Source organism: Carlito syrichta, unplaced genomic scaffold (assembly GCF_000164805.1).
Source record: "Carlito syrichta isolate Samal-C Ts95f unplaced genomic scaffold, Tarsius_syrichta-2.0.1 Scaffold312570, whole genome shotgun sequence".
Taxonomy (NCBI): Eukaryota; Metazoa; Chordata; class Mammalia; order Primates; family Tarsiidae; genus Carlito; species Carlito syrichta.
The window spans coordinates 64,437-81,766 of record NW_007256666.1 but is presented as its reverse complement, the minus strand read 5'-3'; the positions used below and the strand labels follow the sequence as shown (position 1 = coordinate 81,766).

Sequence of the window (17,330 nt, the reverse complement as noted above, 5' to 3'; positions counted from 1 at the left end):
TATCTTCACTTGAAGAAAAGCATTCTCGTGGATAGGAAATAAATGGCACTTTACTTGGTTGAAAGTGGAAAGCCTTTCTTTTGTAATTGCATAGTTTTCTTTGGTCTGTGTCCTAGATTCTGCAAAACAGGCCAATTCTTTGTTTATGGCAAGTCTTTTATATTTGAATGAAAATATTTTTTCTGCAGTTCTATATATGTGAGTGCATGTGTGCATATGTATTTCATAGGCAAAACTTCTGTGAAAGACCTTTAAATAATCCACAGTTAGATTTCTATAAAGACTGTACCCATTGAATTATAAGAATTAAATGAAAAAAAAAACTCGTTAGATAACACAGAGGAAAACTATTCTAAGCAGTCTGTGTTAGAAATCCACTTCTATAAACCTGGACCACTCTGTAGGATTCCCAGTGTCCAAGAAAAGGAGTAGCCTAATATACCAAATAAAGTTGTTTTCAACATGAGTTTAGCACAATCCTGTTATTCTGCATTATTTGCCAAATGACAGCACTTGAGAGCACTGGATCCTAGGTGCTAAACTGTGAGACACTGACCATGATTTCGTGTTTCTATTTTTCAGCAAAGAAGTTTATCTGCAGGGCAGTTCAGTTCCCTTACCAATCAGGAGCTTCTTCAAGGGACTCTGTGCTTCAAAACTAAGCCATCAGGTCATGCTTAATAAAGAGATCAAAAGTGTCATTTTTGGCAGGCAACACAGTGGAGTAAATGAAACTCAACAAATAGAAAAGAAAAAATAAATACGAATTTAACTAGCAAGATAATGGTCAGAAAGCGTCTAATTAAACTTAACATGTTAAATAAAAGACTAATTGGTAATTAGAATATTAAAAATAAACCTTGGAGACCAGATAAAAATAATAGGAGTATAGTTATCCCTGATAGCTTTTCAGAAATTCCTCAAACGTATAAGGAAAACAGTACATTGAGCTAGGTTTTCTAGTTTAAACAGATGAACAGAGTTTATTTCATCTATAAAACCTTACCTTCTGCTGTTTATACCCACGTGAGTTATTTGCCCCATGCTTGGGGTTAAATGTTCTTTAGTTCGGAATTCCATTTATCTTTCTAGCACACAAGTGTAAGTCTGAGGAACAGTTTAGATAATATTCATTGACATGAAATAAAGATTAGCCAATTCATTACTTAAGTGTAGTTGTATCTACACTCTCTTCCAATTATATATTATTTTTGTAGGACTATATTTACTAGTTAATAAATAGTCACAAAGTACCTATTCTATCTCTCTCTGAAAGCCACAGGATATGCTTTGGGGAAGGGATATAAAGTAAAATAAATGTATGTGAATCTCACCAGAATGCACAAAATGTGTATATCTACTTCTTTTAAGTCCTTATGCATAACAAATGCTTTCTCAAAAAACTGGGGGTGAGTTTTCTAAGACAATACAGAAAAAAATTTTAATAGTGAAATTACTTAATTTATGAATAAATATTGAGGCCATGCTTAAAATAATTATATCCGCATATTCTGGAATAAAAAAATCAAAATCATGTAATTCACAGGTACAATATTGTAATGCCTTGCCTAAAAAGTAAATATTTCTCAGCACTTTTGGTTATAATCAGTATGACAATTTTGTTGGCACTAACTATGACACTTCTTTTTTCAGATGTCAGAATTACTGATCCACAATCTCAACCAAAACTCAGTACACTTTGAACTGAAGCCAGGGGTCCAAGTCTTCGTCCATGCAGCTCACTTAACAGCAGGTAGTGTCCACGTCCCTGTGTTCTGGCTAATGATTCTGGTGAAGAATATTCCAGTCTGTGGTTCCTTCATCATAACAAGGCTAGGTGGTGTCATTGCTAATCAGAAATCCGGCATCAGATCTTGGATGTTCCGTTGCTTGGTGTTTCAGCCTTAATGGAGAATCAGAATAAGTTGATGCTTCTACTTAGACTCTGGTAAAAACTGTTGATGAACCACTTAGATAGCATCTCTTCACGTGATACATGCTTCATCTCAACAGAAATCTTGAAAATAATGTTAGCCTTACTAACATGAACAGAATTTTTTCAGATCTTTTTGCAAAGCCTTGTTTTTAAAATAGTCACGTTAAAAAAATTTGGTTTCTTTAAGTTTCAGGGTAATGTAGTATAGTGGAAATAGCAGGAACATCAGAAGAGTACAGGGCCATAGCCAGAAGATGAACCTGGAGCTGGTTGTTTATTTATCTATCTTGAGTTGGAGTCTCACTGTGTTACCCAGGCTGAATTGCAGTGGCACAGTCACGACTCACTACAACCTCGATTTCCTTACACCTCCGCCTCCCAAACAGCTGGGACTACAGGTGTGTGCTACCAATGTCCAGCAAATTTTTTTACTTTTGGGGTGGTTGAGATGAGGTTCCATAATGTTGCCCAGGCAGGTCTGGAACTCCTGGGCTCAAGCAATTCTCCAGTCTCAGCCTTCCAAAGTGTTAGGATTACAGGTGTGAGCCACTACACCCAGCCTGGGAATTGGCTATTATCCTGCAAATTACTTAATGTCATTGAGTTTTCATATCTGCACCTGTAAAAGGCAAGGGGAGATTTTCCTTCTCTGGGTGTGAAGTTTTAATAACACCAATAATCCCCAGCTTTTAGAAATATATGTATCCTTGCATATTTAAATAATAAATACAATTAACAATGTTTACTGAGTACTTATTTTTGCAGAGTATAGGGATAGTACTTCATGGACTGAAAATGTCAGTGGGAAAACATAATCTGGTTGTGATGTGGGAAGCTTTATGTAGCAGTGATGGTGATATTGTGGAGTGAAGGAGTAGTGTCTCTCAATGAGTAAAATGCATCTCCTACATAGAGAAGTAATGTAGCATATTTAAGCACTTGGTTTTTGTTTTTCTTTTACAGCCAGATCATTGATTTCTATCTTGGCTTTGTTACTCATTCTGTAGGATCAGAAAATAAATTTGACTTTTGCATGCCTCAGAAGATAGTAATAGCACCTACATCAATGGGATTGGGTGAGGATTAAGTTAATTCAAGTAATGTGTTTAGAATAATGTCCAACACATAACAAATAGTAATCTTTCTTTTTACTTTGTATTATTGTTGACAAAAATTGTATAGGAAATTTAAAGCAGAGATGAATTGTATCCAGTCAAAAATATGTAGTAATGTTTTATGGAGGAGGTGGTCTTTGGGAAGGACCACAAGAGGTTATTCCAATCACCAAAGCACCACAAAAGGAAAGCCTCAAGAACTTTGGGGATGCTGAATAAATGAGCACAGAAAGCAGCAGTTTCCAACTCCATTCTCTGATTTCCTGGTTATTCTTGGATGTACCACTAGGTCTAGAGGAAGGCAAAGTAGCCTGGTCACTGACTTACCTTCCTCATGTCTTTTTTTCTTTAATGAGTTTCATCAAAAATTTTTATTTAAAAAAATCCCACTGTATTAAGTAAATAAATATTTAGAAGTCACTGTTCTTAAGCATGGGATATACAGGTGGACTGTAAAAGCAGGCTAGGGTGAACTATTTGTACTTAGTTTAGAGAATAAGCCATCAAAGGTCAGGGGAACCATGAAGACCCTTGAACAGAAGTTTGACTGATTCAGGGTGTCATGTGAGGAAGATGACTGACTCTAAAGAGCAAGGAAGATTCAGTAGAGCTAATTTGCTATTTTGTATCTCATTGTTCTAACTCATGCATTTAACAGAAATTTATTGAGTGCCACCTGCCAACTCTGATCCAAACAATGTTCTCAGCAGTGGGGATAGAACCTCTGCCCTCATAAATTTCCATTGCTGGTCAAAGCTAGACAGGAAACAAATCAACAAATGCTACTTTCTGAATCACATGGTAATGAAAATGCTACGAAGAAAAGGCTGCCAACTTATCTCAGGGCATTTGGTGACCTCGACTGGCCTTTTACTACTCTGAAGATTGACCTTTGGTCTTTGGTGAATGGAAGTGACACATGGCAGAATCATACATGAGTGATTGTACCAAAAAATGATCAAAGTCCAGAAATAAGAGTTGTGGTAATCCTAATAGCCAAACTACTGACAAATGTTGCCCATTGAGTAGAAAGTAACCATTCGAAATTGGTTTAAATAGGTTCCGTGATTCATTTAATCTAATCAGATGGTCTAGCTTGTTTAGGTGGCAAGACTGAACCTCACCATCTGCTGCTTGTTCTCATTGAGTTCAGAGATTAAAAATAACTGAGGCTGATAGTCCATACTGAACTCTGGGTTTGAAAGAATGTGGCCAACTAGTCCATCCTTTGTCATAAAAAAATATGCTTTACAGCTACTCAGCTTCTGAATGAACACTATCTTCAGGCTTGGTTTACCAGAAAGCAGTCCCTTTACAATTTACCAGGGGTTTGTGTTAGAAGGAGGAGTATCTTGGTCAAGCTAAGTAGTGAATTAGCCCTCCTTCTCCCATTCTTCAATTCTGGAGTCTGCCCACAGGTCATCTCTTTCCTTACTTTGTTACTTCTCCATCAGTTATTATCTGTCTGTTTTTTATTTAACTGATCATTGCATCACAACCCAGAGATGATTCAGATTATTTTAGAGGATATTGAATGTTCTAAACACAAAGAAATGATAAATGTTTGAGATGATGCATATGCTAATTACCTTGATCTGATCAGTATACATTATATGTTTCAAAACATCAAGTATCAAGTAGATCACTAAATATGATTTTTTAAATATAATTTTTTTTTTTTTAGTTGGAGTCTTACTCTTGTCACCCAGGCTGGAGTGCAGTGGCACACTCACAGCCACGGCAATCTCTACCCACTAGGCTTAGAAGATCCTTCTGCCTCATCCTTCAAAGTAGCTGGAACTACAGACACACGCCACTGTGCCCAGCTAGTTTTTGTGACTTATTGTAGAGATGAGGTCTCACCAGGTTGCTGGTCTCGAACCTCTGGGCTCAGGCAATCCTCTCGCCTCAGCCTCCCAAAGTTCTGGGATTACAGTCTGAGACACTGCACCCAGCTTCAATTAAAAATATTTTAAGGAGACTGATAGTTTACATTATTCAATTTTAGGGAGAAATGATGTGTGGAAAAAAATGAAATCTTATTTTCAAGGTTACTTAAGAGCACCTTCTTGTAATGACAGATGTTTTAGAGCTGAGACCTAGGTGAAAAATAGAAACCAAAAAAGCGGATAATTAGCTGGGACTGCTTTGGCCAGCGGCTTGACTGGGGAAACTATTACAGCAAGGGCAACTAAAGACATTCATGGATTTATGGCTTCATGTGGGAAGGAAAGTCAATTCCTGATAACCATGAAAGGTTAATCCCACTGGTATAAACTCCAGATGGCAAGAAATAATGCAGAATTGAGAAGAAATGAAAATTCATAATGTGTAGTTCATTCCATAGCAAGGAGTTTGGGAGGCAGAACTCAGATCCCTGAGAGGAAGGACAGGCAGAAAGGAGGTAGGCTACTGAGAACCCAGATAAGTATACTGAGGTTTGAGGTGAGCTCCTTGCAACATTCTTATGTCTGATGGAAGGTTGCGAAGAGGACAAGAGTGAAGAATACAGTTCCAGGTGAAAGCCCAATGTTAGAATGGGCCAATTTGGAATCTTCCCTCCTAGATTTGCTAGTATAGTCTTTTGGCTGTGTAGTTCCGAACTTCATCAACTGGTGTTATTGAGCTTTATGTCAGGACTGACTCAGCCCCTGGAATAGATTTAGATTTATATGTGGACAATTAGCTTCAGTTTGAAGTGCAAATGAAGATAAGGGGTGATGGAATAACTGAGTCCTGTAAACTTTAGCTATGTAGAGTTTAGCTTTGCTGGTCAATAATAGTGTTAGAACTGGCAGTTTCCACAGGTGCATGGTCACGCTGGACCAGACTTTCATAAGCAAAAGACAAGGATTGTGTCAAGACTAGCATTTTTCAACAACTGTGATGAGGAAGTGAAATATGTGAGGCATTAATTTCCTGTTGGAGATTGTTCCTAGCAACTTGATTAAGAAAAATCAAATTAAATTAAAAGGAAGACCTGTTTGAACAGAGTGGTAGACTCTACATACACCAAAGACAGTGGAGGGAATTCTTTTCACACATGGAAAACTTGGCACTTCGAGTGAAGGGTCAGTGTATTAAGACCCTTGCCACAGTTTATTTTGTTAGGTTGAAATTAACACATTCATATCTGGGTGGCTAGGAGGAGAAGGAGAAGGAAGTTGGGGGGAAAAAGAGAAGTAGTGAAAATGAGTATTTGATGCAGATCTACCACCTCAACTCGTTTACGCTTTCTTTCATCACTCCTGCAGGCAGGGAAAAATAAAAATAAAAAAAAAAGAACCATTGTTTGCAACATTTCATGTCTCATTAGCAGAATTGCTAATACCTTCCTGGGGACCATTACAACACTCTACTGTATCTCATTAATTGCTTAGCAGATGTTCAGCAGCCTCCCTTTAAAAATGTTTGAGCCAGAATAGGTTGTTGGTGAGAGAGGCAGTACATAATTTGGTTTGTCGCAGGAAAAGAACTTTCTCGTTTCAGGAATTTACTAGCCTTTTTTAGTTTTCAACTTCAGCTCCCTATTTGCTTTTATGAAAACACAAGGAAAGCATTTGCAGATACCTGCATGTCATTAGAGAATGGATTTTGTTTGTTTTCCCCCACATGTTCTGATTGGAAATTCATTAACGTTGGTATTAAACTGAGTTAAACTTTGAATGCTGTCCTTACTTTGTTTCTAACCATTCCTTGTGCTTCTTGGTTTTTGTCCAGTTCTTCCTAAGGGCCTAATCACTCCTAACAAAATATGTTTCTGAAATTTTACTTGCAGAAAGGAGAGATTTGAAATTGTATAAATATAAGGAGATAATGAGAAGCATGTTATCAAGAAGACTGAGGGAGGGTCAGTGCCTGAGTGGCTCCCTTTGGCTTTTAGTGTCCAACAGCAATGGCACACATGTTTAGAAGACAAAGGCTATGATGTTGTAAAACAACACAAAGAGTTGGAAAAGGGAAGAGACATCGGTCAGGCTGAGTATTAGACTGGAAGCACTGATATCTTGACTAGTGTGTTTCTTTGCTCATGTTATTCCAGACTGGAATATTTCTTCCCATTTCTTCATATCTGTAACCCATACGTTTATTTGTATTTTAAAGTTCAGCTCAATGCCAACATTTCGGTGACATCTATCCAGAGAACTTTGCTGGATTCCTTGTCTGAAATCACATGGATCTTTTAATCTATATCTGTCCAATTATGATAATCATGATATCATTATCATCTTCTTCATTACTCCTATATAATTTCTTGTGAAATGGTTCACTATACCTTTGTATTGTCTCCATCATTGTAGCTAGCAGAGAACTTGCACATATCAAGTGTTCACCAAGCATTACTTTTATGAATAATTAGATTTATAATTAATTCATAATTTGCAGAGATATATTCACAACTCCATTCCCCCACTTAACCTTCAGATCCAGTTTATTGAATTGTGAGCTCATCTCCTTGACATGCTGCCTCTTATCAGATAACTGGTAAGTGGAGTCTTGCATTCATTTATCCAGTAAGCATCTAAGGAATCTCTGCTTTTTCATTTTTTTATGGTAAATATTATTTAAATATGCATTACAATTGCATATGTGAACATTGTGGGGAATCAGCAGGTTGAAGGAAAATCGGGCTTATTGTCCCTGCGGTTCTGAATCCCAGAATAAGAGATCTGAGAGAGAATGGGAGTAGAAATGGCAATAGGATATTACTGAATAAGACTGAAACAAGTGTAACTTATTGGTCTTTATTTTGCTGCTTTGGTCACTGGAAAAAGTGTTTTCAATATCAGGGCAGCTTCAATTCATGTCATAGCTCAGGGTCATACATCTTGGATGGCACCATCCTCATCTTATCAAACAAGCAAGACCTTCTTCATATCCTTTGTGATACCTCCCTTGCTCTCCCTCTCTTTCACCTATGCACTTACCCTGACCTTCTGTATCATATATTTTAAGAGCTATGGTGTCATTTAGGGAAGTTTTTCTAGCAAGACTCTGAAAGGCTCTGAAGCTAATGCAAACCATTTGACCTGTGGAGTTACTTGTGGAAGAACAAACCTGAGCCATTAAGAAAATATCCCTAAAATGCCAACAGTTTTCTCATTGCTTCTACTAACTTGAAATTTACTCAAGAGCAGAATCCATTTCAGATTTATCATCTTATTTGTCACATAGCTCTATGCCTTGCTTTGCAATTATTCCTTTAAAACTATGGTTCATCCGGGGATATGAAATGAATTAGTACCTTCACTCAGTCCACACTGTCTAGACCTGAGGCACAAATAGTCACATGAGTCTTTCCTAATTCTAAATGAAGAAGATGAAAAATATTCCATGCAGAAGGTTCAATAAAGCTGAACCTTAAAATTGAATAAAAATTCACCAAAAGGACAGAAAATAAGCAATGCAGACTGAGGAGCTGTGTTGAGTGGAGGCACAGCAAGGTGACTGTGTGACTTATGTGTAAACTAATGAATTCTCTGACATGGCTTGGGGAATCTAGATTTGTACCCCCAAATATTCATAATAGGTTTATTTACTAAAGGTAAAATTATGAGCAGAGGGAGAGGGATAAAATTCAGGGAAAAATATGCTGGTATATTATAAACTTTGTTGTCCTAATATTATCCATGTGTGTGCTATGAGGAACCTTTTTATTAATGTAAGTTTGATATAACAAGGTATAGAAAAGAAAACAGACTGATGGAATTTTTTAAGAATAATAGGCTTGGGCAAAGGTCCATAATGTGTTTTTTGTTGTTGTAAAGTATTAACACATAAATTTTTAATCCAAGTGACAGGGATGGCCATTTACTTGGTAGAGAAAGAGACCTAGGAGGTAGAACCTCCTTTTTGATCATAAACGAAGATTCATATGGAGGTTCATATTTTGTTGGATGCCACACAAAGTGAAAAGCCCCATTAGGAAGCTGGAAATAGGGAGTTGAATCTTAAGCAAGATAACCAGGGCCAGACTATACATTAAACTATGAGCTTTAATTTGTCACCTCTTAGCAGATTCTTAGGTGAAGGGAACTGCTTACAGGTGATAAATTAAAGCCTTAATTGTTGGTGCAAATCTCTCAATCTCTGTCGAAGTCCATATCTTTGTTTCCATAAGGCCCCATGGCCCTGAGTAAATTCAGTCCTTATGTTTGGCATGAGGATGGGGCAGCGGGGAGTGGCTTAAAAATGTGTTAATTCGTCTAAGCCAGAATAGATAAGGGTCTACATGAGAATAGAGAGAGCAAGTAAAGGGCAACACTGATATTTTGTTTGAGATAACAAAAGCTTAACTAGATTAATCCATACTTAATTACAGATAGCAACACTATAGGGATTATTGCATCTTATAAGAGTCATTTACTGGGCAAATGAAATACAATTTGGGGTAGTGGGACTTCTGCATAAGGGTCTAAGAGAGCTGAAATTGACTGGTTTCCTCAAACTATTTGACATTAATGAAACGCTGTCCTCTGGTTAGAACCTAGAGTAGAAAACTTCTGCTATAATGGAGTTGTTCTCAAATCTGACTCTACATTGCAGTTAACCTAGGAAGCTTTTAAAAATAGAAATTTTCCAGGCCGCACCACACACAACGAGGAATCCCAGGATGATTGCAGGGGGCAAGGAATCTTCATTTTCAGTAAGTTCCCTAAATGAGCCAGCCTCTTCACCAGTCTTAACAACCACTGTTGGAGCCCTCCACAGACAGAAATTCATCTGCATAACAGGGAAAGGTGAACAGCTATCTCCAGTAATAAATCTGATTTACAACTCAGGGCACCCATTAAAACAGAGGCATGAATTAAGAAAGAAAGGCCTGTGATATTAAGTATAGGGGGAAATCAGTCATAAACATTAAAATCTAATTTCTTGATTCATTCCTAATTGGCAGAATGGGTAGATGACTGTGGGAGTGACGGGGAGAAAATGAAATTTGCCTGAATCTGAGATACACTATATCCATAATCTAGATGAATGACAAAGGCCAGCCAAGATCTGTGGCCATGAAGCAGTTGAAAAATGATTAAAGTGTGAACTAGAATCTTAGTGGCAGATGTAATTGAATAGCTTTGAGTTTTATGAGGGTTAGACAAATAACAGTATCTAGATGCTATTCATATGCTAGTAGGAGCAGAAAATGATACAGCCATATCTTACTATATTCCTGCACATATATCAGAATCAAGATGCTGTTCTACCCTTAGCTTTCTAGTTGGGTCACTGTTTGGAGTTTTGGACACACAAGATAAAAAAGATGAAAGGATAATATTTATCAAAGGAAGAGTCTCAAATCTCAGGTTAAATAAAAACATGGAAAAAAAAATACATGGAAACACCACTTCCTTCCCTCCTGTTTACCAGTTGCCTTGTTTAAGCTGCTACATTTAGGAAAACTGTCCTTTGTCAAGGGTGTTTGTGGGTTTTTAATAAAACTGTTATCTTGGCCTCCATGGTTGCTGCTGACTGCCTTAATTTCTTTTTGCAGGTATAATAAAAAGATATTATCACAGAGATGTTAGAGAATTCATATTTTCAGACTTCAGCTGCTACCAATGGATATGTTATGAGTAAATTTGGGAGGGAATAAGAAACTCAAAATCTCAGTCTAGGTCATAATACATCATGAAGTCTTCCCCACAGGTTCTCATTGAGAAAAAGACTTTCCATTCTGAAGGCAGAATTACCATTAGTCAGAAAACTCTAGAAACTACAATATAATCTAAGGTTCAACATTATAGATGCAGATGCCAAATAGAAGTTGTGAAACCCTGAACTGTAAAGTGAAATAAAATGTTGCAATAACATTTTTAATCTAGGGATCAAATTACTACTAGCAGAATTCTTCCATAGTCAATACATTTGCCTGTCTCTTTAGTTTCTGGTTGCCTTATTATCTACACAGTAATCATTTACAAGTAAAGTCATGGTGATAGTATGTTTCCTTGCTTCTATTTTTCACCAGAATAAATATTATTTTTTCTCTTCAAGTAATTAGGTAGTTTCACAGATGCATACTTGGTGGCTTTTGATGGTTGTTAAATCATTATGATGTCATGATAAGTAAATAGGTGCCAAGCCATCTAAACACATCTCTCCACTCAGTGTGATTAAATGAATGTGATACTTTTTATAACTATATCAGATATCAACAATGAGGTTACCCTTTAGCTTCTAATAGATTTATTTCTTCACCATTTTTTCCTAAGATGACCTGGAACCATAAAAAGGAGTTGAAATGGTCACAGGTTAACTAGACTGAGTTATCCAGACCAGAGGATGTATTTGGAAACTCTTGATCAGATGGTCAAGAGGATCAGCTATGTGAACAGAAACAGAGTACAAAGCACATCAGGTTAGAAATAGTGATAGGATATACAAATGCAATTCCACAAGAAGAAGGCAAGGCAGATAGTCAAGAGAAACTGGAAAAAAAAAAAAAGAAGAAGAAGAAATAAAGAAAGAAGCAAGAGAACACATACAAAATACAGAAAAGATAACAGAACCTAGGACAAGCTACCCTTTATACCTAGAGTAATCAGGACTGTCCTGGGTTATATCTATTCTAGTAGCATAAGCTTTAATAGGACTTCCTTGCATTGTTACATTGTCCTGTTTTAGAAGAGAACCTTTATGGTCATCTTACTTTTACCCTGACACCTTGACAGTGGAAACAGTAGTCCAGACAAAGAATCGGATAATGTACAGACCAAAGGTGAGGATAGCTAATTGGAGAATTTTGAGGAAAGTAAGTAATCTATGGCTATGTAACACACAACAGAAATTCAGTGGCTTTACAATAATTATTATTGATGATGAGTCTCGCTTTGTCTAAGTTCACTTGTCTGTCTGAAGTCTTGTATAGATTGTTGAGTAGGGAGCACTGTTGATCTTTGCTGGTCTGTCATACATGTTGAAGGTTGTCTAGTCAACTGCTCTAGAATGGCCTTGGTTAGAATAATTCAGCTCTCTTTCACATGGTGTCTCATTTTTCAGCAGTCTGTTTTGGGCTTACTCATATACAGCAGTGGTAGGATTCCAAGAGAAAAATCAGAGGTATGCAAGGCCTTGAAACTCCAAATTAGCACACTATTGCTTCCATTTTCTTCTATTGTCAAAAGCAAATTATAATGATAGCTCAATTCAAGGGGTAAAGAACCAGATTTCACTTCTTGGTGGGTGGAACTTCCAACTCATTACACAAGGACTGGACACAGAGATGGGTCCGGAATGTAATCCATCCACAGAAAGCTGATTGCTTACTTGGGGAAGACTTAGTATTGCTTTAGGTAGCTTAGAAAACTCCCTCCTGGAGCCATAACCAGATTGAGCTACTATAAACAATGAAGGGGCATTTCTCTTTTTACACTGATTTTGCTTTGTTTTAGTGATACAGAGAGAATATAAAGGTCAGGCATGCCCTAGACATAGAACTGGATATTTTATGAGTGGGAGTATGTGGAGTCTATCATGCAGTATTTTCAAACTATTTTGCATAATATACATCTGTGTAGCTTGTTGCATGTATGGATTTCTGAAACCCACTCTCAAGACTAATAGTTTCTCAAGTGAATTCTAGGAAACTGCTTTCTCACAAGTGCTCCAGGTAATTCTGATTCAGGTAGTCTGCAAAACACACCTTGAGAAATATTGTGCATAATAGCTAGGATTCCTCCTTGACTTTCAATTCTAGACATCAAAAAGTCTTCCTCTCTTCTTGTCTATTCATTATTGCACTGTTTGGTCTTGGAGGTATCAATGGTTGTCATTTTCTTATCTGAGAAGTACAGCTCAATTCCATAACACTGGATATTCCTGAAGATCCACCCGTGGTTTAAATCTAAAAACAATGCTTCACTAGCCATTAGAACTATTACAAGATAAACTGAGACACATTAAAATATTAAAGAGTTTGAACAAACAATAATGCATTAATCAGGAAGCACCAGACCAAAAGTGACTTGAGGCTCCCAAAGGAGAATGAGGGAAAGGATTTTATGGGGTGATCACAGAAGCAAGGCAAAGGAAATATTTGGTTAAAATGGAGCAGTTGCCTTATCTGGGTAATTCTGTTGGAAAATCCCTAGTGGTTGACGGTTTCTGATTGATGAAGCATGTTTCATTTTCCTAGAATATGACTGTTAGCCATCAATTGAGTTTCAGTTTGCTTAGTAAGAACCCAGGGTTCTAGAGCTGCCTCTAATGATCTCTCAATTTGTTGCTGTAACATAACCCTAGAAAGACTTACCTAGCCTGCAGTCTTATGGCTTTGTCCCAGTAAGGTGTTGCAATCCTTAAGACTCTCATGATTGGGTTTAGATTTGAATTGATGGCCAGGTGCTGGTGCTCTATAAATGGAAGGCTTTCTGCACATTCTACATTCTAGATATGCTTTCTCTGTGCTATGTCCATATCTTTTTAATTTTTGAAAAAAAAAAATTTCAGATCACGTGGGTTTTGTGATATTCAAGGCATGCAACTAGAGCCTGAATTGTGTCCATTTTAAGGTTCAGAATAAACAACAACAACAAAAAAAATCAAGGCATGGTGAACTTGCTTCTGCAACATCTTGACAGCACTAACTTTTGATTAGAAATACAGTGAGAGTTTAAAGTTTCAGAGTCATAATGCAGGTAGCAGTTCAATAGGAAAGTCCCTTTTATAGAAGATAACACAAGACAGCAATAAGGTTGTTCATGGCTTCACTGGGTGATGCTACCAAAAAAACAAGCAAAGGAGCAAAGCTGCAACAAGGGAGAAAGTGGTGCTCAGGGTGAGGCATTTCCTACAAAGTATTGTGTGGGACCTCGGTCTGCAAAGGGTCTGTGGTTAAATAAGTTTGTGAAACTCTATGGTAAAGTTAAATGAGTTCTTTCCTGCAAAGACTACTATGAACGTTTAATATACTGATATGCACTGTGAATGAGGAATGCCATATGTACTGTGCCCCCAAAATTATCTCACCATGGAATTCTTTCATCATTTTTCATGACTTTTTTCCCATAGAATGCACTTTTAGAAATTTGATAGCAATAATATGACAATACTAAAAATACTGGGCATGTACTATGTGTCAGACACGATGACAGCATTTTATAAATTCCATCTCATTTTATTTTCACAAATTCATAAACCAAACACTAATTTTAGCTCCACTTTGCAGATGAGAAAACAGATTTGATGTAAGTCACTTAGCCCACAAGTGGCTCAGCCAGGATTTGATTTAAAAAAAATGATTATATCAGTTACTTAACTCGAAGTGTGGAATTTTTAGTTTGATCTCATTCATCCAACTATGATAATTTATTTAGTACTTACTACATGGCAATCACTTCACAAAAAGATTGTTGCTACTGCTGTAAGCCTTCCTATTATTCTGATCAATTCAGGTTCTCATGATTAAAAAATAATAATTCAGTGCATTTTCAAGTTCTTCAAAGGATTTTGGAAACAATATGGGCAAGCACCTGGGTTTAGAAATGTTAAGTCACTTGGCGTAGGCCTTGTATTTGTGTTTAACTTTGTGCATGAATAATGGCAAAAACTGCTCAGCACTTTTCCTCACACGTCTACCTTGTTTAAGCTGCAATAGGAGAGGGATTAATTTATGCTAATTCCACAAAACAAGCTAAAGCCCATTTATCACAAGTTTCTATTCCTCAGCAAAACACCCAAATACACCTAAGTGTTGGGCAAACTAAGATATGCAGCTGCTGTTGTGTGGAGCAATAATAGGCCTGTTAATATTCAGTCACAGATCAGCAAGCAGAAGCCACCCACAGAACACAGAGGGCAGTGGCACTCAGTCTCTCCCACTGCTGCCTGCTGCTTCCTGCCTGCCTCTGAAAAGTGACTAAGTGATGTGGAACTGGGGAGGAAAAATGAATAACACACATTTTAGAACAGGCATACAGAAGTTCATGTCCCCAAAATGATATGCTAATTACTTAACTATGTTAATACTGCTTGTTTAAGAGTGATGATTTGAGGGTGAATGATTTAAAATTGAGAGTGGGAGACAGGAGGAAGGTAAGAGACATTTGTGTGTGTGTGTGTGCGTGTGTGTGTACGCATGCATGCATGCCCACATACATGTGTGTATGTGCCTTTGCTTTCTGTGTTGCTAGACAAAGTAATTTTCTCTTTTGATTTTCTATTTATTTCACATGCCAGCCCTTTCAATCAAGCTCAGTATTATTTTTTTAAATTAGTTTATTTATTATAAAGATGTAGGGTACAATTCAGGGTTAGGTATACAAACTGATCATGAAGGTGCTCTTGTTGGTGAGGTATGCCATCCCTCCCCTAGCAATTTCCCTCAACTGCCAGTTATATCCCCCCTCCCCTGACAGTTTTCCACTATTGCCAGTCACTTTCTTATAGCGTTATAATTGTTCAAGGTCACCTTATGAGTGAGAACATATGGAACTCAGTTCTTTGTTTCTGTGATAAATCACTGAGAATGATCGACTCCAAATCCATCCAAGTTGCTGTAAAGTACAAATATTTGTTCTTCTTTATGGCTGCATTATATTCCATCATGTATATGTACCACATTTTTTTTTTTTTTTGAGTTGGAGTCTCACTCTGTCACCCAGACTGGAGTGCAGTGGCCGCTCCCGGCCACCGCAGCCTCGCCTGCTGGGCTCCGGCGATCCTTCCGCCTCAGCCTTCCGAGTAGCTGGAATTACAGGCGCGCGCTACCACGACCGGCTAATTTTTTTTTGATTTATTGTAGAGATGAGGTCTCACCAAGTGGCCCAGGCGGGTCTCGAATCCGCGGGCTCAGGCAATCCACTCACCTCAGCCTCCCAAAGGCGCCGGATTACAGGCTGAGCCACCGAGCCCGGCTGTACCACATTTTTTTTACCCCAGTCCAGCTTCGATGGGCAACACGGTTGGTTCCATGTTTTTGCTATTGTGAACAGAGCTGCAGCAAACATACGTGTGCAGGTATCTTTTTTGTAGAATAATTTGAGTTCCTCCAGGTATATTCCCAATAGAGGAATTGCTGGGTCATATGGAAGATCAATTTCTAGTTCTCACAGAAATCTCCAGACTGTTTTCGAGAGAGGTGTACAAGTTTTCATTTCCACCAGCAGTGTAGAAGTGTTCCCTTTTCTCCACATCCTCGCCAGCATCTGTTGTTGTTTTATTAATGATGGCCATTCTTACAGGGGTTAGGTGGTATCACAATGTGGTTTTGATTTGCATTTCTCTGATGATGAGTGAGGCTGAACACTTTTTCATGTGTCTGTTGGCTGCCCGTATACCTTCTTTTGAAAAGTGTCTTTTCATGTTTTTGGCCCACTTTTTAAAGGGGATGTTTGTTTTTTTCCCTTTGGTGCGTTTGAGTTCCTTGTAGATCCTAGATGTTAGGCCTTTGTCAGATATACAGTTGTCAAATATTTTTTCCCATTCTGTGGGCTGTCTCCCTGCTCTCTTGATGGTTTCTTTTGCTTTGCAGAGGCTCGTTAATTTGATGAGGTCCTACTTGTTTATCTTATTTCTTAAGGTATTGGCCTTTAGGGTTCTGGATGGAATTTGTTGCCAGTTCCAATTTCCATACAGGTGTCTTCTGCATTTTCTAAAGTTCTTATAGTTTGAGGTTTTATGTTTAGATCTTTGATCCATTTAGAGTTAATTTTTGTGTATGGTGATAGGTAGGCGTCCTGTTTCAGTCTTCTGCATGTGATCAGACACTTTTCCCAGCACAATTTACTGAATAGGTTTTCCTCTCCCCAGTAGTTTTTGTTGGAGGCTTTATCAAAGATGAGTTGGTTGAGGAATTGACACTTTGCTTCTGAAATCTCTATCCTGTTCCATTGGTCTATGTGCCTATTTTTATACCAATACCAAGCTGTTTTGATTACTGTAGCTTTATAGTAGAGTTTGAAGTCTGTAAGTGTTTTGTTTCTCCTGCTTTGTTTCTCTTGCTAAGGATTGTTTTGGCTATTCGTGGTCGTTTGTTTCCATATGAATTTCTGTATTGTTGCTTCCAGATCTGAGAAGAATGATGTTGGTAACTTAATAGGTATTGCGTTGAATCTGTAGATTGCTTTTGGTAGGATGGACATCTTAGCAACGTTGATTCTTCCTATTCATGAGCATGGTATATTTTTCCATTTGTTTGTGTCTTCTTGGACTTCTTTGAGCGGTGGTATGTAATTCTCATTGTAAAGGTCTTTCTCTTCTCTGGTTAGGAAGATGCCGAGGGGTGTGTGTGTGTGTGTGTGTGTGTGTGTGTGTGTGTGTGTGTGTGTGTCTATTGTGAA

At 37.7% G+C, this 17,330-nt stretch overlaps 1 protein-coding gene across 1 annotated transcript in view; it reads left to right on the top strand.

The window, feature by feature from the left end:
* LOC103272461 (VPS10 domain-containing receptor SorCS1-like) overlaps window positions 1-17,330 on the top strand; it is a 97,108-nt gene that overhangs the window by 67,039 nt on the left and 12,739 nt on the right. The window contains exon 9 of the mRNA XM_021718516.1: window positions 1,654-1,753. Coding sequence (XP_021574191.1) covers window positions 1,654-1,753 — 100 coding nt within the window. The remainder of the gene's footprint in view (window positions 1-1,653; window positions 1,754-17,330) is intronic.